This window comes from Pleurodeles waltl, chromosome 1_1, assembly GCF_031143425.1.
Source record: "Pleurodeles waltl isolate 20211129_DDA chromosome 1_1, aPleWal1.hap1.20221129, whole genome shotgun sequence".
Taxonomy (NCBI): Eukaryota; Metazoa; Chordata; class Amphibia; order Caudata; family Salamandridae; genus Pleurodeles; species Pleurodeles waltl.
This window is the reverse complement of record NC_090436.1, coordinates 438,710,564-438,735,937: the sequence shown is the minus strand read 5'-3', so window position 1 is coordinate 438,735,937 and position 25,374 is coordinate 438,710,564. Positions and strand designations below refer to the sequence as shown.

At 45.3% G+C, this 25,374-nt stretch overlaps 1 protein-coding gene across 1 annotated transcript in view; it reads left to right on the top strand.

The window, feature by feature from the left end:
• GTF2H2C (GTF2H2 family member C) overlaps positions 1-25,374 on the top strand; it is a 229,619-nt gene that overhangs the window by 146,304 nt on the left and 57,941 nt on the right. The window contains exon 11 of the mRNA XM_069224368.1: positions 6,185-6,292. Coding sequence (XP_069080469.1) covers positions 6,185-6,292 — 108 coding nt within the window. The remainder of the gene's footprint in view (positions 1-6,184; positions 6,293-25,374) is intronic.

The window sequence follows — 25,374 nt, the reverse complement described above, 5'->3', positions numbered from 1 at the left end:
TGCTATATGCATCGCCCTGGTAACTGAATGTATTATTAGGTGAAGAGATAGCAATCTGTTTGAACCAAAACACATTGCTAGTCTGCAACATTTGTCATGGAAAGTGCTTTCTGCAAATCTATTACATTTAAAACCATTGTACTTTTGATATTGCAGTAAATCCAGACTCCCAGTCAGTGTTTAATTTGAGCCTGTCGTTGCCAGTGGAGCCTACTGACACTTATTGTTGGGGCCTAGTGCTTATTATTTGACATCAGTCATTTACCGAGAGCAAGAGAAGGAAAAACACACAGTGAAAAAGACAGAGGAAGAGAAAATCAGAAACCTATTGAGAAAAGAGAAAGCAGGTACCTTCCAGAGTGGGATAAAGGGGTAGGGAGCATCTGGTATTGGATTAAAGAGGCATGAATGGGATTCAGAACTACGCATCCTTGGTATGCAGTGCACTGATATATGATTGCACTAGCCGCAAGATTCTGAGCAAATGTTTGGGCACCACACGCATTCATGTACAAATAAAGTACTGTTCCCAGTTGAAATATGGGTTAGCTCTGTTGTCTTACCCTGTGTAGCAATAAACCATTAATAACTTGTCCTTACTATTGAAATAATAAGGATTCTCCCAACATGCCTTTCTGCCCAATCCAGGGCAATAGACCTTAGATGTTTTGTATATTATAACCCCGTAAATACTAGCAAGGCAGTGCCTAAATCTTTACCAAGATGGATTGTGTCCTGTATACAGCTGTTACACAATTGCAGATACCCTTCTTGACTATAGACCTAAAGTTTATTCCACAAAGGAAAAAAAGCAACTAACAAAGCCTTATCAAATATCGTGTGAGTCGCAGAAATCTGCAAAACAACACCCTGCAGTCCAATCCATGTGCTTACAAGACACTTATGTCTAGATTCTGACTCCAACATGGATTTTCAAGTGCAGAAGGATCCTAGCATCACTTGGGGCCAGTTGTACAGTGATAGTGCTCATACATTGCATACCATTTTTTACGACCACTATTTAATTTTGCGAACCAACCTATGTACTAATAGGTTGGTTCACAAATGACGAATCATAAAGGGGTCACAGAATTACCTGCCTGACTAATATTCATAAGGCAGTTTTGAATATATGTAGCAGGCAGAGTAGCACTAATGATAATAAAACCGAGAACGTATACAAGCAGTAGTGGAGGTCTTGTAGTTAATTTTAGTCCTTTATATAGGCCCTGAATAAGCAGAGCTTCTGTTTTTTTTTTCTTCTGATTGAGCAGTTTGCCACCGTAGGGAGCTGGGTTCTGCTTGCAGTACCCCATCTGCCCCACCCACTTTTGCTTGTATTCTGGTGCATTTTCGACTGAAAGTGCATTGGGGTCCCTGCTACAGGTTCCCAGTGCCAGATCTTTCCCCAAAACTGCACAGTTGTTTTTCCCAATAGGCAAACCTTTAGCTACCACTATATGTCCCTAGTAAATGATATCCCTGGTACATAGGGCATGGGTAGTAAAGGAAGGCCCCTGAGGGCTGCAGCACGAATTGTGCCACCCTCAGGGACTCCCTCGCTAAGTGCATACAGTGCTGCTTTTGCATACTGCATGTCTTGGTGCAGAACTAAAATTAAAACACGACATGGCACACAGCCTGTGTGCCCTTTCCCCTTTGCACTACATGCAGTAAATGCAAGTCACCCCTCTAACAGGCCTTCCAGCTCTAAAGGCAGGGTGCATTATATTACATGTGAGGACATACCTGCATGAGCACAAATGCCCCTGCTATGTCTGTCGATTGTCAGACATACTAAGTGAATAGTGAATCTATTTTAAGTACATATGCTGGACACTGGCCATTACAAGTTCCCCAGCTCCATATTGGCTTCAGTGACAATAGGGATGTTTGGTATCAAACATTTCATATTAATAAACCCTCACTGAATCCATTGATGGAATTATTAATACATGTACTCAGAGGGCATCTTAGAGGTGCCCCCTGAAAAACCTGCCAACTCCTAGCATGGGCACTGACTGGTCAAAACCAGTACAGCCACCTTAGACTGGGTTCTGGCCTCCCTGAGTGGGAGCCAATGCTCTTGAGGGCTCAGAACAAAGGACTGATCTGGGCAGAGGTATGACCTCCTCTCCCAAGCAAGATGGACATTCCAGGACGGGGAGCTTCAAAGGCCTTGTCTCCTTTGAAATGCGACCCAGGCCTCTCCATATGGTGGAGGAGGCTGAACCCCAGATCCTGACACGACTTTTGGCGGCAGGACTGGCAGGAAAATAAGGTAAATTAGAGAGGAATGCTAACTTCACGCCAGTCCCACCCCTAGGGTGGACGAGCTGAAGGGGCACTACTTTTAAAATCCACACCATCTTACATGGAAGGAATTAGGCCAAGAGGGTTAGGGCTATTCCCACTTCCCAAAGCATGTGGCCATAGGAAGGGTGTAGTCATCCTAAAGGTGAGTAGCCCATTGGCTACCACCTGGCACTCCCTGTAACGCCCCTAAATTCAATAGGTGGCACCGCCGAACCCCAGAATCAGATGTCTCTCGACCTGAGAAAAGCCAGATACCACAAAGTTGCACCAGCAGAGAAGACTGAAGACATCCACTGACTTGCTGACTTGGCCTCAACACTACTGGCCTGTCTGCAGCCTTTAAAAAACCTGCACAAGAAGACAACTTGTCCTGCAGCCCAACGACCTCCAAAGCCTTTGGGAGGACTGCCTGCCTTCAATAAAAAGCAGGAACTCCTGTGGACAGTGAACCTGTCAAAAATAAACCATCTCCAAAGAAGAAGTCTACCTGAGGAGCAGCGAAACCACTGCGTGGCACCACCTCTGCACCAGACGCTCTGCGCGGAGTCCAAGTGGCCAACCAGTCCAGTGAAATTTCCCCAGCACTTCTGACCAAGAGTCTACTTTGGCTAACCCCTATGGACTCCACAGCAACGCCTGCAGCCTAAATCCAAGGACTCCCCCTGTCCGTGACCTGCATGATAAGCTGATTTCAATGCCAAAAGACACCCCTGCACCCAGAGCCCCTGGGCCCCGGGAAGCTAGATTGCCGGTGTCCCTATGAACCCTGGTATCTCAACATACCTGGGCAGCTGTGGGTTGACCTCTCCTGGCTTCCTGGCCAGAGCCTGCAGCCTGTTTCTGAAATTCATCTCCTCCTTTGAATAACATTCTGCACCTGACACTGTTGGCACTCTGCACCCAGCTGCCCCTGTGCAGTTTGGTGCTGCCTTGTGGCCCCTTTGTACTTATCTCAACTCCAGGAGATTGCCCCTTGAACACGCTTTACTCACTTGTAAGTAGCGCTTCAGCACATCCCCAATGCTTCCATTAGATACCATTGGCCACCAATGCTGTGTTGGCACTCTGCACCTGCCACACCTGTGCCGCTGAAGGTGTAAGTTTGGTGTGCATCGTGGGTCCGCCCCCTCCCCCCCCAAGTGCTCGCCTCAACCCCTGGAGACCAACCTCATACACGACTTGTACTTACACGGGAGCAGTCTGTGTTCACTGCCTTCAACACCCCTCCTCCACCCTCCCCGAAGTTTCAATTGACTAACATTGGGCTCCGACTTTGACCTGCACACCCAGCTGTGCACTCTTGGTAGCAACCAGAACCTTGTCCGGTGCTAGTCTAAAACCCTGAAGAATGGGATTATTAGTTGTGTACTTACCTTTGAAACTGCATTCTTGTTTTCCTCCCATAGGTTAACACTGAAGACTCTGAAATTTTTTGAAATAGCGAAGTATTTTTAATGTAAAAACTGCTTACTTACAACAAAGTTCTTTGGTTCAAAGCATATATAAAAGGAACTGTTACGTTTCTAAAATGGTCTTTTGTATTCATTCTTTGAGTGTGTGTCTCTTTTATTGGCTCTGTGAGTACAACAAATGCCTAATTCGACTCCTTGATAAGCCTAACTAGTCGCCCACACTACCACAAAAAAGAGCACTAGACCTATCCATTTCTGCGTCTGCAAACCTTTGGGTCCCAAGCTCGCTATGCTACCAGATTAAAGCTAGCCTGGCCGATGAGGGGGATACCCCAAAACCGTTCCCAGGATGCTTGTATCTATTCCAGGGAGGGCTTGTCCTGGCAGTTCGGGCTGGACTGTTCCCAGGGGAAGTAGAGTCAAGTCTGATTTGCATATGGCTGGGTCCATACTGGAACGGCATGGCAAGCAACAAACTGATGGATTATACCCAGATTTGTGACTGGGAGTGAATGTTTGATTTGTCCTGCATTCCGTCCATCATCTGTTCTTTTTGCTGTAGCATGCCTTTGGCCATTCTCTCTGCTGAGTACCTACAGGGGCTTCATGCGTCAGAGCCTTCGTTGTCTTTCATTATTGACATATGTGCTGTAGCTGGTGATATCAGCGAGATCAGTGATGTCATAAGTAGTATATAGGAGTTTGAGTTCTGATTGTCTAGCTAATTATAAATGAAACATTTTAATGTTGATGTTTAGGTTTTGATTCTTACTGTAACAGCATGTCAGCATCAATTTAAAAAATGTTTTAGGTATTAGATCTTCTTCAATAGCAGATCTGTAGTTGTGGCTGATGTGGTTATTCATCAGTTTGTTGAGATTTCCAATAATTTTGATGTCTTTTTACAAATATAAAACTAGCATTTCCAGAAAGGTGTATGTGCACCTAAGATTGATCCTGGAACGTTTTGTGCAAATTGATCACTGTGAATGGTGGTGTTATTGTGTGTGGGGGAGGGGGACAGAAAAAACAAAAAGTAAAGAATAACGGAGCACTCAATATACATATGTGTCCAGTATCCTATTTGTTTAAATCTGTTTATATGTATTGCCACATACCACAATAATTACTAATTAATCCACTTCAAACATTTAGTTAGGTTACATCTTCTACAGATTAAAATTTAATAGAATTACCTGTCCTATCCTCAGTTCAAACTGAATTGTTAATTGGTGCCTTATCATTTATTTCAAGTTCCAGCTCTTCACATCTTGGCCACACATGTGTTTTAGTGTTAGAGCACTACTGTTGAGTACATATTACAATGCTCAAATTTACGAGGGATGTGTAACTAAACAATCATTGTTGCCCTTGATTTGAAGGACTGCAAAACATACATGCTTTATTTAAAGTGCTACAAGAATTTTTGCTCAATGTACTTTTCCCCACCAGCGGTACTTCCATTTACTAAAACTAGTTTACATTTTCTGGAAAAAAGCGGTTCTAGAAGTATTGAGAAGTTTAAAAAAAAATAGCACTTTGAGTAGGGCGTGTCATTCAGAAAAGCTTGGTGTCCAGCTCCACAGAACCTGTTGGGCATGGCCTTTGATTGTGTTCAGTGGGCTCTGGGTGAAGGAGGACAGGGTGCAGGGTAAAACAAAGGCCAGCCTCCTAGATCCTAGAGTAAGCAGACTATGGGGGACTGAGTATAGGGTGTAATTAAGACTAACGGTTTGGTCCACCCTGCTTTGCAGGCAGGTTGGATGGGTGCAAGGTGCGGTCAGGGTACAGGGTCTTGGGACATCATGGCACTAGTTGCTGTGGGTGACCAAAGTCCGCACTTGCACCTCGATGCCATCCCTATAAATTCCTTAAGGAGCTGCTCATGACCACTTGACAGGTAGTCAGTGGCCCAGCATGTTTCCCACCGTTGTCTACCAGAGATGCTTGTACTTTTTGAAGGCCACGGCAGATGTCAGTGCCGTTATCCTGCTGCACAACTTTCATAGCTGCCAGCTTACATAATTCTGTCAAACTAATAAAATGTTCTTACTGGCACCCGTCACCACCCCCAAAAACACCCCCTTCAACACCCGCCAACATTATTGCAAATGAGTTGAGAGGTAACAGATATGGTCTGTGCTAGGTAAGTATTCAGTGTTAATAATATTATACATGAAGGAACATTACAATTCTATCAGACTACATATGGAGATGTTGTACAGTGTATAGACTGATCATAGACACAGCTATACAAGGCCACCCTTTATGCTGAGAGCTGTGTAGGCTTGGCCCAAAACATGGCCATAGGCCTCACCTTTGCCAAAGCCTACTTTGCTTCCTGGTGCTTCAAATGGAATCACCGTTCTCAGGGCAAGATTGCGTTTTATAAAGTTATGAAAACATGATGTGTCTGTTGTACTTGTGTATGACTGGATCATGTTTTAACTTGACAGGAACGTACCACGTCATTTTGGATGAAAGCCACTACAAGGAGCTGCTGATGCAGCATGTCATTCCACCTCCTGCAAGCTCGGGTTCCGAGTGCTCACTTATCCGGATGGGTATGTGATTGGTTGTTATTTCCTCTTTAAAACTTTATTTCTTTATATAATAAACAGGTAACCAAGTTGGCTAATAACATAAACTTAGACTAGAGTTTAATGCCACTGTTAAATACATGCTGTATCCAATTCATATTTCATTCTCTGCTGCCTTATTTTTAACACGTTTATCTTGTAGTTTAGAATGGTAATAACGTTCATATTCACATTTATAAAATTTATATATTTCTCACATTTATATGTATTATCTATGCTCTAGGGAAGGGAAATGAACATCTTAAGAGGAAGATGATAGCAATTTCCTCATCACACAATATTAAAACAGGGCATGACGCCTACGTTGTATTAACTACTTACGTAAATAGTCCTTTTCTGGATTAACATGTACGTTATTTCACCATCAAATGGTTGGGTCTCCATGTGACGAGGGAGTGAAACAAGGTAGGGGTCATGGAGGACACCCTTTTTAAGTTTTGCCAGAACTGCCGCCACAAATTCGCTCAGCGTGACCCACATAAATTCTGCAACCTCTGCCTGCAGAGAAACCACAGGGACTAGGACTTTGAGGCCTGCACTGCATTTGTGCCGAAGACCCTGAAAGCTCGCCGAAAACAGAGAGAAGAGCATCACTCAGCAATGTTCAGCCAAAAACCGCAACTGTCCTTGAAGGATATAGGCCTCTCCAGCGACGACGAGGAACAGGCCGGATGCGCAGAATCAGCCCATGGGGTATCTGACATAGAAGTCCTCGAGGGGGATGCTGAGAAGAAATGTACGGCAAAAAAATCGGCAAAGGACACCGAGGAAAAAAACCCAAGAAGGTAAGAAGAATGCCCAAACCGTCAGAGACCCGGTTCCCTGAAAGAAGTCGCACAAGGCAGCCCCAACGCCCAAGAAAACGGCAATCGAGGGCCAGCCACGAAACAGAGGCACACGGATCCGAGCACAGGGATCTGGTTAAAGGCAGAATGTTGAAACAGACCAAACCCACCATGGAGGGAAACCCCTCGAAAGAGACCCCAAAACTTTCGGAGAAGGGACCGACTGCTCTGAAAAATAGGGCATCCTCAACGCAGGATGTTGAAAAGGCCTTGGAGGTGGTGAAGAAAAGGTGAAGGCTGCAAGCCAAACTGGCAACACTTTCTTCAGCACAAGAAAGAAATTGATGAGGCTCATAATACCAATCAAGACCTCCACAACCGCACATATCGAAGAGGAAGCGACCGCTTCAGAAGCCCTTGCAACACCAGAACCACATGGGAAAGAGATTGAGGAGTGCTTCTATGACCCTGAGAGGGAGGAAGCAATAGACGTTTTCGAGGAAGACTAGAATGACCTCAAAACAGAAAGCCCAGAAGAGGAGGTCGACAACTACCCCTAGAGATCTTCACCCCAGACAACATCACTTTCTATAATGGACTGAACATACGAACTGCCAAACCTTATGGAGTACCCTTGGAGGAGGAGAAACTCTTGCTTCCTCGTAGAAACCCTTACGCCAACAAGTATGGAATACCTCTGTTATGATACCTAGCATATTGGACCAGGGCAAGGAAGCTTTCAGCGAACCAGCCTCCAGTAAAGAGTAACACAGAGAATAGCGAAGTACAAACTTCTTTGAAAGTCCCATACATACAAGGAAACTCCTTGGCAGACTGCATCATTGTCACTATGGCAAGAAGGAGGAGTAATGCCGATACCTCCACAGGACCACCCCCTGAGATGGAAAGCAAAAGACTGGACATGTTAGGAAGGAAAATGGAAAGAGAAGCAGCAGCACAATGGTGGGATAGCCATTTCTAATGCCCCCCTCAACAGATATGGCCACTAACAATGGGACGAAATAGAGGAGCTAATGAAAAAACTCCTAGAAGAGGATAGGAAAAGAGCCAAAGTGATTATTCAGGAAGGGAAATATATCGCCAACACTTGTTTAAAATCAGCATCAGACACAGAGATACTGCTAGCAGACAAGTGTGTACGGGTACAATCCTCAGAAGACATGCCTGGCTCAGGATCTCAGGTTTTAAACCTGAAGTCAAGGCCTCTGTTAATAATCCCTTCACAGGAGAGGCCTTGTTCAGACAGGAAGCAGACGAGTCCTTGCAACAAATCAAAAAGGACAACGAGGTGTCAAAGGCAGTGGGTGCTCTACAATACAGGGGTATTTTCAGGAGAGTAAACATACCCAGAAGACACTCACGAAGGGGACTTTTCCCAGTGGGACAACAGCAGCAACAAGGCCAAGGCATCACACCACAGGCTGGCCAACAATCTGGATACTAGCAACGGCAGCACCCCTCAAGGCAGCCCTTTCATAGTAGAGGGAGGGTCAGAGGCCAAAACCCCAAGAGGAGGTGGAGGGACCTCAAAGTGACTCAAATTCAGCCTCATATCCACACACAACACCTGTGGTTGTGGCAGAATAGCGTATTACTCATACAAATTGACAAAGATAACAACAGACAAATGAGTTCTAAACGTGGTACACCACGGTTACTATATAGAGCTAACAAGCCCTCCAATACCAAGACCACCAAAAGGGAAGAAGTTTCAGGTAAAAGAACTGGTACAATTAAGAAACTAGGTAAAAGCACTCCTATACAAACATGCAATAGAAAGAGTACCAGAAAGGGAGTTAAACAAGGGAAACTGCTCCCCTTACTTTTTGGTGCCAAAAACGGACCTCACAATAAAACCAATCCTGGACCTTAGGTTCATCAACAAATTAATCTGCACAAAGCGTTTCAAGATGACAGCAGTACAAGAGGTCTTCCCACTTACAAAAGTGGGACTGTATGGCAACCATAGATCTATAAGAGGCCTACATGCACATACACATGAATTAAGCACACAAAAAGTCCCTCAGGTTCGTACTCGAGAAGGTTCACTTTCAGTTCAAGGTGTTACCCTTTGGAATAAAGCCGGCACCAAGTGTTTTTACAAAATACCTGGCAACAATCCCAGATTCCTAAGAAGGAGCGGGAATTCACATATACCCCTACCTGGATGACTGGCTGATAAAAGCAAAAACAAAGGAGAAATGTCAAAGGGATACTCACACAGTGATCATAACGTACAAAAACTAGTTCAGCATAAACCACAAAAAATCACCCCCAGAACCACAACTGGAGACGATCTTCCTAGGAGCAAGACTAGATGCAAGGCAAGCATACGCATACCCTACTCAGAAGAGAGTACAGACAATCACAGAGCAAAATCGCCTTTACCAGGGGGGACATCTCTGACAGTGAGGACATTCATGAAACTAATGGCCATGATGGCATCATGCATTCCCCTCATAACCCGTGTGAGACTCCACATGCCATTTTTTAGGAATGGCTAAGCAACAGCTGGTCACAAGCCATCAGGAGTTGGGAAAATCTAGTAGTTGTAACAGAGAGATTACAGAGAGAAATACAATGGTAGGCATCCAAAGACATAACCAAGGGGAGACCTTTCAAGACAACCACTCCATTGGTAACCATCACAACAGATGCGTCTTACAAGGGATGGGAAATACACACAGGCAACTTTAGAATTCAGGGCCAGCGGAACAAGATAGATGAATAAGACACGTCAACTTCCTAAAGATGAAGACAGTGTTACTAGCACTAAAAGCCTTTCAAACACAAGTAGCACAGAAAAACGTACTAATCCAAACAGACAACACAACAACAATGTTCTACCTGAACAAACAAGGAGGCAAAAGGTGTTTTATCCTAAGCACACTAGCCCAAGAAATATGGGAATGGGCGATACCACTAGAGATCAAATTGCAAACAGTCCACTTACAGGGGAAAGACAACATAGAGGCAGACAGGAAAGCAGCCCACACGAATGCAAGTTAAAACAAGAAAGTCTAGAAAAATCTTTATGATTTGGGGCACACCATCAATCGACCTGTTCGCTTCAGCAGAAAACAGGAAATGCCAATTGCTCACCTCCAGGTTTCAACACCGACAGTCAGAACTAAACTGGTCAGGGAGATTTTCCTGCACCTTTCCTCTGATTCCCATAATACCAAAAGTACTGGAGAAGGCCAGGTGTAAGGAAATGCCTCCTTGGCATGGTTGCCCCCTGACTTTTTGCCTTTGCTGATGCTATGTTTACAATTGAAAGTGTGCTGAGGCCTGCTAACCAGGCCCCAGCACCAGTGTTCGTTCCCTAACCTGTACTTTTGTATCCACAATTGGCAGACCCTGGCATCCAGATAAGTCCCTTGTAACTGGTACTTCTAGTACCAAGGGCCCTGATGCCAAGGAAGGTTTCTAAGGGCTGCAGCATGTCTTATGCCACCCTGGAGACCTCTCACTCAGCACAGACACACTGCTTGCCAGCTTGTGTGTGCTAGTGAGGACAAAACGAGTAAGTCGACATGGCACTCCCCTCAGGGTGCCATGCCAGCCTCTCACTGCCTATGCAGTATAGGTAAGACACCCCTCTAGCAGGCCTTACAGCCCTAAGGCAGGGTGCACTATACCATAGGTGAGGGTACCAGTGCATGAGCATGGTACCCCACCAGTGTCTAAACAAAACCTTAGACATTGTAAGTGCAGGGTAGCCATAAGAGTATATGGTCTGGGAGTCTGTCAAACACGAACTCCACAGCACCATAATGGCTACACTGAAAACTGGGAAGTTTGGTATCAAACTTCTCAGCACAATATATGCACACTGATGCCAGTGTACATTTTATTGCAAAATACACCCCAGAGGGCACCTTAGAGGTGCCCCCTGAAACTTAACCGACTGTCTGTGTAGGCTGACTAGTTCCAGCAGCCTGCCACACCAGAGACATGTTGCTGGCCCCATGGGGAGAGTGCCTTTGTCACTCTGAGGCCAGTAACAAAGCCTGCACTGGGTGGAGATGCTAACACCTCCCCCAGGCAGGAGCTGTGACACCTGGCGGTGAGCCTCAAAGGCTCACCCCTTTGTCACAACCCAGCAGGGCACTCCAGCTTAGTGGAGTTGCCCGCCCCCTCCGGCCACGGCCCCCACTTTTGGCGGCAAGGCTGGAGGGAACAAAGAAAGCAACAAGGAGGAGTCACTGGCCAGTCAGGACAGCCCCTAAGGTGTCCTGAGCTGAGGTGACTCTAACTTTTAGAAATCCTCCATCTTGCAGATGGAGGATTCCCCCAATAGGGTTAGGATTGTGACCCCCCTCCCCTTGGGAGGAGGCACAAAGAGGGTGTACCCACCCTCAGGGCTAGTAGCCATTGGCTACTAACCCCCCAGACCTAAACACGCCCTTAAATTTAGTATTTAAGGGCTACCCTGAACCCTAGAAAATTAGATTCCTGCAACTACAAGAAGAAGGACTGCCTAGCTGAAAACCCCTGCAGAGGAAGACCAGAAGACGACAACTGCCTTGGCTCCAGAAACTCACCGGCCTGTCTCCTGCCTTCCAAAGATCCTGCTCCAGCGACGCCTTCCAAAGGGACCAGCGACCTCGACATCCTCTGAGGACTGCCCCTGCTTCGAAAAGACAAGAAACTCCCGAGGACAGCGGACCTGCTCCAAGAAAGGCTGCAACTTTGTTTCCAGCAGCTTTGAAAGAACCCTGCAAGCTCCCCGCAAGAAGCGTGAGACTTGCAACACTGCACCCGGCGACCCCGACTCGGCTGGTGGAGATCCAACACCTCAGGAGGGACCCCAGGACTACTCTGATACTGTGAGTACCAAAACCTGTCCCCCCTGAGCCCCCACAGCGCCGCCTGCAGAGGGAATCCCGAGGCTTCCCCTGACCGCGACTCTTTGAATCCTAAGTCCCGACGCCTGGGAGAGACCCTGCACCCGCAGCCCCCAGGACCTGAAGGACCGGACTTTCACTGGAGAAGTGACCCCCAGGAGTCCCTCTCCCTTGCCCAAGTGGAGGTTTCCCTGAGGAACCCCCCCCTTGCCTGCCTGCAGCGCTGAAGAGATCCCGAGATCTCTCATAGACTAACATTGCGAACCCGGCTACTTTGGACCAAGAACTAAGCCCTGTAAGTGTCCTACTTACCTGGTTAACCTAACAAATACTTACCTCCCCTAGGAACTGTGAAAATTGCACTAAGTGTCCACTTTTAAAACAGCTATTTGTCAATAACTTGAAAAGTATACATGCAATTTTTATGATTTAAAGTTCCTAAAGTACTTACCTGCAATACCTTTCGAATGAGATATTACATGTAGAATTTGAACCTGTGGTTCTTAAAATAAACTAAGAAAAGATATTTTTCTATACAAAAACCTATTGGCTGGATTTGTCTCCGAGTGTGTGTACCTCATTTATTGTCTATGTGTATGTACAACAAATGCTTAACACTACTCCTTGGATAAGCCTACTGCTCGACCACACTACCACAAAATAGAGCATTAGTATTATCTATTTTTACCACTATTTTACCTCTAAGGGGAACCCTTGGACTCTGTGCATGCTATTCCTTACTTTGAAATAGCACATACAGAGCCAACTTCCTACACCAGGCAACAAGGGACGAATCTCATCCTAATAGCCCCACAGTGGGCCAGACAAACCTGGCATTCAAATCTACTCGAGTTGTCCAAAGGACAGATGATCAGGGTGGAGCAAGACCTGCTCACAATGCAAAAGGGATGGGCGTTCCAGCAATGCTCAATCTAACAGCATGGCGCCTGAATACATAGAATTTAGACACCTAAACCTACCACCTAGGACCATGGAAATACTGAAGGATGCTAGAAAGCTAACAAGGCAATGCTACACATCAAAATGGAAAAGGTACCTCTTATGTAGCACAAAGAACAATGCCTTCGAGACAATATCCAAACAGGAAACCTGCTGGACAGTGGGATCAACTACTCGTCTCTCAAAGCATACTTGGCAGCAGTTGTGGCCTACAACAGGGGAACTCTGTGTAAAAGTTTTTTCATAGCACCTGTAATAAAGAGGTTCCTGGAGGGATCCAAAAGAATTGCCCTCCCCCCAAGGAAAGCACCAGCCCCAATGTGGAGCTTGAACACAATATTAACACAATTGATGACAAAACCGTTTGAGCGTATGCACAAAGCAGAGCTCCGATTTACCACATTAAAAACTGCTTTTCTGATAGCAGTCACATTGCTACGAAGGGTAAGTGAGCTTCGAGCACTAACAATACAGGAACCATACATGCAAATTTACAAGGACAAAGTAGTTCTTAGGTCAAATCCTCAATTCCTACCTAAGGTGGTAAGCAAATTCCACATCAACCAAAGCATCCAGTTGCCAGTATGCTTTAAGAATCTACAGACACAACTTGAAAAGACATTACATACTCTTGATGTAAGAAGAGCGCTGATTTACTACCTAGAGAAAACCAAAGTTTCACAAGGGAAACCAACTGTTAGTTTCTTATGCCAAATCCAGTAAGGGGTCACTTGTCACAAAGGGAACTATTGCACGATGGATCGTGATGACAATTCAAACATGCCACACCTTAGCTGGCAAATGCCTACTGCATTGCCCTAAAGCACACTCAACAAGAAGGAAGAGCGCAACACTAGTATTCATGGCAAATGTGCCCATAGACACTATCTGCGCAGCAGCAACATGAGCATCCCCACACACATTCACGAAGCATTATTCTGTGGACATGCAAATGCATAACGAAGCTCAAGTGGGACAGAAGGTACTACAGCATCTGTTTGCATGCTCAGCATATCATCCCAACCAACGCAAAGAAGGGGAACTGCTACATAATCTAATGCACAGCATGTGAATCCAGAAGAGGATTCGTGCTGCAAAACAAAATGTTTACTTACCAGTCGGAGTGTAGTTTTGCAGCCTGAAGAGTTTTCTGGATTCACATGTGACCCATCCATTTCCCCAAATTGAGAACAAGACAAACAGGTGGGGAAGAGGTCAGATACAAAGATACGCTTTAAAACAGAAGAAAAGAAAATAAAGAACAAGAACAGAAAAAGAATCTGAAGATGACAACCACGCACAGAAACTTCTGGGGTGCAGTCTGACATCAGACAGGGGACATAGCAAGCAACAAATGGTGGTCGACGACGCCCCAAAAAAAAAAAAAAAAAAAGAAAAGGGAAAAATAAGAGAAAACAGGCAACGCCGGACCCAACCACTAGATGGCGCAATAATGCACAGCATGTGAATTCAGAAAACTCTTCAGGCTGCAAATTTACTCCTACTTGTAATTAACCATGTCGTTTTTGAAAAATGTTAGACATAGCATATGCTAATGAGTTCACTGAAAACCTTATGTTCGATGGCATCTGTCGCTGTAGATACACATGTTGTGCATAGCCCGCCATCTGGTGTTGGGTCGGAGTGTTACAAGTTGTTTTTCTTCGAAGAAGTCTTTCGAGTCACGGGACCGAGGGACTCCTCCTCTTTGTCTCCATTGCGCATGGGCGTCGACTCCATCTTCGATTGTTTTCTTTCCGCCATCGGGTTCGGACGTGTTCCTTTCGCTCCGGGTTTCGGAACGGAAAGTTAGCTCAAAATCGGAAAATTACGTCGGTATTGTTGCGTTCGGGATCGAGTTAGATAGCATCGACATCGCCTCGAAACAATAACATCTCCGTTGCCCTTCGGGGTAGTTTTCGATCCCCTGTCGGGGCCTGGTCGGCCCGACCGCGTGTGACATCGACGCTGATGGAACGGACCCCGTTCCGATTCTGTCCTAAATGCCACAACAAATACCCATATACAGACCAACATTCGGTCTGTAACCTGTGCCTGTCGCCCGAGCACAGGGAAGAAACTTGTGAGGCCTGTCGTGCGTTCCGGTCCCGAAAAACGCTCCGTGACCGATGAGCCAGAAGACTGCAAATGGCGTCCACGCCGACAGGACACCGAGAATTCGAGGAACAAGAAGAAGTAGAAGCCTTCTCGATCCATGAATCGGACTCGGACGAATTCGACGACCATGAAACAGTGAGTAAGACGTCGAAGATAGCACATAAGAAAACTGACAAGGCCCAGGGGACGCCACTGCCATCAGGCCATGGCTCAACCCATAAAAGCGGTGACCGACCATCGGCACCGAAGAAGGCCGAAATAGTGCCGAGATCGTCCGACTCGGGTCGAGACACAGGCACCCAGCCATCTCGGGACCGAGATAGTGCTGCCGACAAAGATCGACGCCGAGATAGCGGAGCCGAAGCTGCTCGACGCAGAGACAGCGGCACCGAGGAGGATCGACGCCGAGAGGGTTCGACTCCGAAAAAGAGAAAAGTCGCCTCGGAGCCGAAAAAGAGCGTGGACATAGTTTCGGTGCCAAAACGACCCGCAACCGAGCCAACTACCGGTTCCTATTCAGAGGAACAATCACTGTCCTCTCAAATGCGAAAGCATAGATTCGAGGAGGAATTACAATCCACCGAGGTGGACCACACTCAAAAACAGATTTTTATACAGAGTGGAACAGGGAAAATAAGCACCCTTCCCCCTATTAGGAGGAAGAGGAGACTTGAATTCCAACAAGAACAAGCACCACAAACAAAACTGGTGAAGAAGGTAACTCCGCCACCCTCTCCTCCACCTGTAGCTCACATTTCACCGGCACAGACTCCGTCACATTCACCGGCTCACACCACCTTAAGCCAAGGTGACCAGGACCAAGATGCTTGGGACTTATACGACGCCCCAGTGTCAGACAACAGTCCAGAGGCGTATCCTACAAAGCCCTCACCACCAGAAGACAGCACAGCATATTCACAAGTGGTGGCTAGAGCAGCAGAGTTCCATAACGTGTCTCTACACTCGGAGCCTGTCGAGGATGACTTCCTCTTCAACACCCTCTCTTCCACACATAGCACCTACCAAAGCCTGCCTATGCTCCCAGGAATGCTAAGGCACGCAAAGGACATATTCAAAGAGCCTGTCAAGAGTAGGGCAATAACACCGAGGGTGGAAAAGAAATATAAAGCACCTCCCACAGACCCAGCTTTCATCACCTCACAACTGCCACCAGATTCGGTTGTGGTAGGGGCAGCTCGCAAGAGAGCAAACTCTCACACATCGGGCGATGCACCACCCCCGGATAAGGAGAGCCGCAAGTTCGATGCAGCCGGTAAAAGGGTCGCAGTACAGGCTGCAAACCAGTGGCGCATCGCTAACTCTCAAGCGCTCCTAGCGCGATATGACAGAGCCCACTGGGACGAGATGCAACACCTCATTGAGCATCTACCCACAGAACTACAAAAGAGGGCGAAACAAGTGGTTGAGGAGGGCCAAAACATCTCCAATAACCAGATACGCTCCTCTATGGACGCAGCGGACACAGCGGCAAGAACAATTAACACGGCAGTAACCATACGAAGGCACGCGTGGCTACGAACATCTGGTTTTAAACCAGAGATACAGCAGGCGGTGCTCAATATGCCATTCAATGAGCAACAATTGTTCGGACCTGAAGTGGACACGGCAATTGAGAAGCTAAAAAAGGACACTGACACTGCAAAAGCCATGGGCGCGCTCTACTCCCCGCAGAGCAGAGGCACTTTCAACACCTTCCGCAAGACAACCTTTAGAGGGGGGTTTCGGGGTCAAGCCACACAAGCCAGTACCTCACATTCAACACCGTCCACCTACCAGGGACAGTACCAAAGGGGAGGCTTTCGGGGCCAATACAGAGGAGGACAATTCCCTAGAAGCAGGGGAAAATTTCAAAGCCCCAAAACACCTACAACCAAACAGTGACTCACACGTCACTCATCCCCTCCACACAACACCAGTGGGGGGAAGAATAAGTCCGTATTACCAAGCGTGGGAGAAAATAACAACAGACACTTGGGTCTTAGCAATTATCCAACATGGTTATTGCATAGAATTTCTACAAATCCCTCCAAACATACCACCAAAAACACAGAATATATCAAAACAACATTCGGAACTCCTAGAAATAGAAGTTCAAGCATTACTGCAAAAGAACGCAATAGAACTGGTACCAGATACACAAACGAATACAGGGGTTTACTCACTGTACTTTCTAATACCAAAGAAGGACAAAACACTGAGACCAATCCTAGACCTCCGAACACTAAACACATACATCAAATCAGAACACTTTCACATGGTCACGCTACAGGAAGTGTTACCATTGCTAAAGCAACAAGATTACATGACAACCTTAGATCTCAAAGACGCGTATTTCCACATACCAATACATCCGTCGCACAGAAAATACCTAAGGTTCGTATTCAAAGGAATACATTACCAATTCAAAGTATTGCCGTTCGGTTTAACAACTGCACCAAGAGTCTTCACAAAATGCCTAGCAGTAGTGGCTGCACACATCAGAAGGCAGCAAATATACGTATTCCCGTATCTAGACGACTGGCTAATCAAGACCGACTCACTGACAAGGTGCTCACACCACACAGATCAGGTCATACAAACCCTCTACAAACTCGGTTTCACCATCAACTATGCGAAATCACACATTCTGCCGTGCAAAGTACAACAATACCTAGGAGCGACAATAGACACAACGAGGGGAATAGCCACTCCAAGTCCACAAAGGGTTCAACATTTCCAAAAGATTATACAACGCATGTATCCAACACAAAGAATACAGGCGAAGATGATATTACAACTCCTAGGCATGATGTCCTCATGCATAGCCATTGTCCCGAACGCAAGACTACACATGAGGCCCTTACAACAGTGCCTAGCATCACAATGGTCACAAGCACAGGGTCGCCTTCTAGATCTGGTGTTAATAGACCGCCTAACATACCTCTCGCTTCTATGGTGGAACAATATAAATTTAAACAAAGGGCGGCCTTTCCAAGACCCAGTGCCACAATACGTGATAACAACAGATGCTTCCATGACAGGGTGGGGAGCACACCTCAATCAACACAGCATACAAGGACAATGGGATGTACATCAAAGAAAGCTGCATATAAATCACCTCAAACTACTAGCAGTTTTCCAAGCATTAAAAGCATTTCAACCAATCATAACTCACAAATACATTCTTGTCAAAACGGACAACATGACAACAATGTATTATCTAAACAAACAGGGGGGACACACTCGACACAGCTGTGCCTTCTGGCACAAAAGATATGGCAATGGGCAATTCACAACCACATTCGCCTAATAGCACAATTTATTCCAGGGATCCAAAATCAACTAGCAGACAATCTCTCTCGAGATCACCAACAGGTCCACGAATGGGAAATTCACCCCCAAATTCTAAACACTTACTTCAAACGTTGGGGAACACCTCAAATAGACTTATTTGCAACAAAGGAGAACGCAAAATGCCAAAACTTCGCATCCAGATACCCACACAGGCAGTCTCAAGGCAATGCCCTATGGATGAACTGGTCAGGGATATTTGCGTACGCTTTTCCCCCTCTCCCTCTCCTTCCATATCTAGTAAACAAATTGAGTCAAAACAAACTCAAACTCATACTGATAGCACCAACATGGGCAAGGCAACCATGGTACACAACACTGCTAGACCTATCAGTAGTACCCCACGTCAAGTTGCCCAACAGGCCAGATCTGTTAACACAACACAAACAACAGATCAGGCATCCAAACCCAGCATCGCTGAATCTAGCAATCTGGCTCCTGAAATCCTAGAATTCGGACACTTAAACCTCACACAAGAATGTATGGAAGTCATAAAGCAAGCTAGAAGACCATCCACTAGACACTGCTATGCAAGCAAATGGAAAAGGTTTGTTTGCTACTGCCATCATAATCAAATTCAACCATTACACGCATCTCCAAAGGATGTAGTGGGTTACTTACTACACTTACAAAAATCGAACCTGGCCTTCTCTTCCATTAAAATACACCTCGCAGCAATATCTGCATACCTGCAGATTACCCATTCAACTTCACTATTTAGGATACCTGTCATTAAAGCGTTTATGGAAGGCCTCAAAAGAATTATACCACCAAGGACACCACCTGTTCCTTCATGGAACCTCAACATCGTCTTAACAAGACTCATGGGTCCACCCTTTGAACCTATGCATTCTTGCGAAATACAATTCCTAACCTGGAAAGTTGCATTTCTCATCGCCATCACATCTCTAAGAAGAGTAAGTGAAATTCAGGCGTTTACAATACAAGAACCTTTTATCCAACTACACAAAAATAAAGTAGTCCTAAGGACCAATCCTAAATTTTTTGCCAAAGGTGATTTCACCGTTCCACCTAAATCAAACGGTAGAGCTACCAGTGTTCTTCCCACAGCCAGATTCCATAGCTGAAAGGGCACTACATACATTAGACGTCAAAAGAGCACTAATGTACTACATCGACAGAACTAAAAACATCAGAAAAACTAAACAACTGTTTATTGCATTTCAAAAACCTCACGCAGGAAACCCAATATCGAAACAGGGTTTAGCCAGATGGATAGTTAAGTGCATCCAAATCTGCTACCTTAAAGCAAAAAGACAACTGCCCATTACACCAAGGGCACACTCAACCAGAAAGAAAGGCGCTACCATGGCCTTCCTAGGGAATATTCCAATGCACGAAATATGTAAGGCAGCCACATGGTCTACGCCTCACACATTTACCAAGCACTACTGTGTAGACGTGCTATCCGCACAACAAGCCACAGTAGGTCAAGCCGTACTAAGAACCTTATTTCAGACTACTTCCACTCCTACAGGCTGAGCCACCGCTTTTGGGGAGATAACTGCTTACTAGTCTATGCACAACATGTGTATCTACAGCGACAGATGCCATCGAACTGAAAATGTCACTTACCCAGTGTACATCTGTTCGTGGCATCAGTCGCTGAAGATTCACATGTGCCCACCCACCTCCCCGGGAGCCTGTAGCCGTTTGGAAGTTAGCTTCAACTTTGTACATTTGTAAATATATTAAATCTTAAATAGGTACATACTTATTCACTCCATTGCATGGGCACTATTACTAATAAACAACTCCTACCTCACCCTCTGCGGGGAAAACAATCGAAGATGGAGTCGACGCCCATGCGCAATGGAGACAAAGAGGAGGAGTCCCTCGGTCCCGTGACTCGAAAGACTTCTTTGAAGAAAAACAACTTGTAACACTCCGACCCAACACCAGATGGCGGGCTATGCACAGCATGTGAATCTTCAGCGACTGATGCCACGAACAGATGTACACTGGGTAAGTGACATTTTCATTGCCTATCAACCAGTGCACAGTTTCTGATCTGCCTCAAACACTGATGGCATGCGGACATTTAGTGATCTAGTTTGAAAAGAATGTCTAGTGTTTAAGAAAGAAAGACACAGGCCTTTTCTCACTCGTCCAACCAAATAATTCTTTGAATACCAGCACTGGGGATGTTTATCATTGCTACTGATGAAACTGAAAATAGTACAATATATTAACTGTTGTGTGTAATTCATAAAAAGATTGATCATCATTTGTTTAGGTGAAAGCTATGAATTGAGATTTTGTGACAAAAAGCTGATAATGAAAGGTTAATTTTAATAGAATCACAATTACTTCCCTTCTGAAACAAATTTTGCATACAGCTGCTCTCCAGGGCTTTGGGACAACTGGCTCAACACCTGTGGTGGCTTGCACAGCTTCATCTGTGTTATCGGTGCTAATAGATAATAGTTGCAGAACCGGATAGTCCTTTTCAATGGGCAACCAGCATAATAATTTTTAATCTCTGCTTTTTGAGTCTTTAAATATATATATAGTAATTTAGTTAATTGAATCCAGTACTTTTTTGCATAGTTGGAGGCATAGCTAAACCAATTATGCTTAAAAGTAACACCCAATGTGACCCTTGAACAAAACGCAAAAAACTGTTCTTAGTTGCTAAATCAGTGCAATTGAGTGGGTCACTGCAGTTTTTCTCACTCTCCTGTCAAGTACTGCCACTATAGAATACAAGAAACCTCAGTTGTGCAAGTTGAGTGATGTATCCCAGAAAAATATATATTCATCACAAAGAAGATGCAAAACTAAAATAAAATGGGAGCCAGCCCAACAGTATAAAGGAAATCAATGTAGGGCTGACCTACCAAGATATAAATCTAAGGATGTCAGCTGGAACAGAGGCTGAAGGAATCTTTCCAATAATACAGCACTGACACATTGCATATATTTTTTGTTTGTCAGATCTACAAATTTGACAAATCCACTAACTAGCTGCATTTCAAAACTGTCCCTATAGTCATAGTGGATCTTAGCGTCTAGAATCAAAAACCTCTTGCCCTTATTATGAGATTCAACCGGGAGATTCTGCTGCAGTGATTCAAAACCCTTGCATACAAAAAACTGTTTGTTTCTCAAACCAACCTTGTTTCAAGTGTAAGCATTCATCATTCTGAGCCAAAACTGTGTACCCCTCATTGAACATCACATAATCTCATTCTTCAATTGAAAGAACCACAAAAAAACATCAGAGTAAGTGTACCATTAACCAGCAGGCACAGTCTGTACTGCAGGACATACTTATCTACAAACATTTACACTGTTAGAAGATATTTTTCTGTCTCTTTAGACAATGTCTTTATCTACTCCTCCAACGTTTCCCCGTCCCATCAATGTTTAAGACTCTAGTCATCTTCTTCCTGTGCTTTATCCAATCACCAAATGAAAAAAAAGGAAATATTTTTCCTACCTATATGTTTCCTACCTACATCCCCACTTCTGTTGCCCTATACACTCCATCACTGCCCCACCCCCAAAATCACACAGGTGCACCCTCATCCTCAGCCAGAAACTTTCTACTGAAATTAATTTCAGTAGAAACCTAAAGTCATTTTTCTCTCTTGTTGCAATAGCAGCTTGGTTTCAGCTACTGAATGATTGGGAAAATCCACACAAAGCCAAACAGCTAGTTTCCTCATCAACAGGCTGCTTAATTGTAAACTGGTTTTACTTTGACTTTGGTACTGTTCTTTCATTACTGAATGGAATAGCTAATATTTCCACAAGCGAAGCATTTAACTTACCCAGAATCACATGCACACTCGCTTCTTCCCACTAATGAGAAGTACAAGCTCCAAGCATTAAAGAACTCTAAACCCCCCCTAGGGTCATTACAGACTCTAAGTATCCAGTCATGTGCAGTGCTAACCATTTTCTCCTGTCTGTACCCAGAAAACCGTGTTCTTGAATCTTGGTTTAGGTCATGAGATATCCTTGATCATCGGATAGGTTCAGGTCATTTGAACTCCTTGGACTTCTTTGCTAGAATGACCATTGAAATCTAAGCAGATGCCTCCCTTGTCACTTGTGAATTTGCCCACACACCTCACCTTTTTATGTATAAGGACGAGATTAGAATAAAGGGAGTTTTGATAATCTTCAGTGCCTTCATTGAACCCTTTTATTCAAAACACAGCAAAACAGTATGCAGTTTGTGGAATATATCCATAACGTGGGGGTGCTAGAAATGGGGTTTCTGGTTGGCTAAGGTATGCACCACAGCTAGACAGAGCCCACCACTCTAGTCAGGGTAAGTCAGGTACACACTTTAAATTAACCTGTGCTCCGCTCCTGGTAGCTTGACACAGAGCAGTAAGGCTTAACGTTAAAAGGCAGTGTGTAAAGCATTTGTGCAACACATATGAACATAATGAGTACACCACAAAAGACTCAACACAGGATTATAAACATAGATTTCTATGATATAGGCAAATTAAGACAAAAACAATACAGATTAAATAAGTATTTGCAAGTAATTGAGGACTTTAGAGACCTCACATAGATTTCAGTAATATCACCATGATACTCTTTGTTTGGCAGAACACCAGTTCATAATGATAAGGCTGTTATAAATACCTATATGGTGCTCATACACAGTAGACAGAGGGTTCCAATGCACCCTTGGTCGAGTTCCCACTGTAGGACTCACTCGACTAGGGAGAAACGTTCCTCCTCCAGTCTTGTGGCCAAAATCGATTGGGGAAACAAGTCTAGGGTAAATCTTAGCCGCTCACTTGAGCAGGTCAGCTGGGGGGCTGTGGGGGAAGGGTGTGGGGTTGGATTACAGTTCAACAGACCTAAATTCCTGGCCGATATGACCCCCCCCCCCCAATCCTGTGGCTTGTCTGCAATCCTGTGGGGCCTCGAACTGCCAATTTGTCATGTGGGCAGAACTGCCCGCTAAGGAGCACAGGAATGGCTTCACTGCTCCCCGAGTCCCAGTCACCCACTTTACCAGTTGTGAGGATGATTTCAGGGGTTTACCAGACCACAGGGCATGGGGGTGGCAAGATGCCTGCAGGAATGGCAGCAGGACTCTGGAACAGGGCCCGCCTCTTCAAATCCCTGGCTGATCAAACAAGGTGGGTCTGGGCCCACGTTCATGGCCTGCCCCAGAGTCGCACTGAGAGATGCTGCAGTAGCGCTCTCTCAATGCTGAGGGAGCTCGAGGCAGAAGGGGAAGCACTGATTCAGGACACCACCTCAGCGCTTAGTCTCCTCTCTTTCAGCTCAGCTACTTGTCAAAACATAGCACTTTAAACTGCAGCGGGGTGAAACGCCTGTTCTCCTTGTATTGAGAGTGGTGATCAGAGGCTGTTCTGATCCTTGTCACCTTAGCTGCCAGACTCATGAGCCACAGAGTACCACAGCAAACAAAGGGCTAGAGTTCTTTGCTGATCCTGAGACCTCTTGTACAGGGGGCAAACCGAAAAGCCTTTGGAGAACACTGGGGGGAGGAGGGGCACAAAAGCAGACAGAAGGCCAGTTCATCCAGATAATTCAAAAAGTGGCAGTCCCTCCTGCAGCCCAGCAATCTGCATGCAGCAGGTCAACACAGCAAAGCAGTTAACAGGAATGGCATTTTCTTCTGGCAGCACAGCAGTCCTCCTGGTAATGTGCTGATGTAGAGTCAGCATAATCTGGTCACAAGCCACATGCAATGTCTGATTAGATGGGGCCAGAACCCCAGTACTTATCCCCCAAAAGTGCCTTTGATGTAGTGGTGACTTCAGTGGAGCTCTTTGAAGTGCACAAAGATCCCTTTCTGCCCAGCCCTGGCTCCAAACTATCAGTAGAGGCTAAATCAGCCCTTTGTGTGAGGGCAGAACACAACCCATTCAAATGTAAGTGTGAACCACCTCACCCTGCACAGGAAGACTATCAATATGTAGATGAATGCAGATGTATCCCTTGTCAACGCCCAGCCCTTCCTGTTTTGTGTCTGTCTAGAGTAAATGCATAAAGTGTAGCTGTCACCCAGACGTGGATTGGAGACAGGCTGCAAAGCAAAGAGAAATGCCTACTTTTTAAACGTGGCATTTCTAAAACAGTAATGTGAAATTCAACTTCACAAGTAAGGGGGAGGAGGATTTATCATTCTAACATTCTAAACATACCAAATATGACAAAGCTACTCCTTTCTGATTAGGAATTACTACTCAAAAGTGTATGAGGGAATTCCCAATGCTAACCTATGAGAGGAACAGCCCATAGGGCTAACTAGGGCCTACCTCGGGGGAGACCTTTGTGTAATAAAAGGGGAATTTAAGGCTTAGCAAGTAGCTTTAAATGTCAAGTCGAAGTGGCAGTAAATTGCACACACAGACACTTCAGTGGCAGGCCTGAGACTCGTTCAAAAGGCTACTTCTGGGGATGGCACAATCAATGCTGCAGGCCCACTAGCAGTATTTAGTTGATAGTCCTTGGGTATATGGCATACCACTTTACAAGGGACTTTCAATTAAATAAAATATGGCAAACTGGCGTAAACCGATTATACCATGTTTAGAGGAGAGAGAGCACATACACCTTAGCCCTGGTTATCAGTGGCAAAATGCTCAGAGTCCTGAGGCCAACAAAAAGGCTAGAAAAATAGGAGGAGGAAGGCTAAAGGTTTTGGTATAACCCTGCAAAAGGGCCATTTCCAACACAGAGATCACCAGTTTTTCAGTAAAGATTAGTAAGAATGAGAACATTGCTGAAGTGCTTCTTTTCATGTGGACAGATGAGTATCAGAAGAAACTGGAAGAAATTAAAACCGGCGTTGCTACAACACCCATTCGGAGTTGCTGTAATTAGGGCACAATCCATTGTTACAATGGATGATGTCTCTAAGTGGTAGGTGCTGCACTGTGTCGCAAGGAAAGAAATGGCAAAAGGTTTTGCTAGTACGATGTATTTTACCACT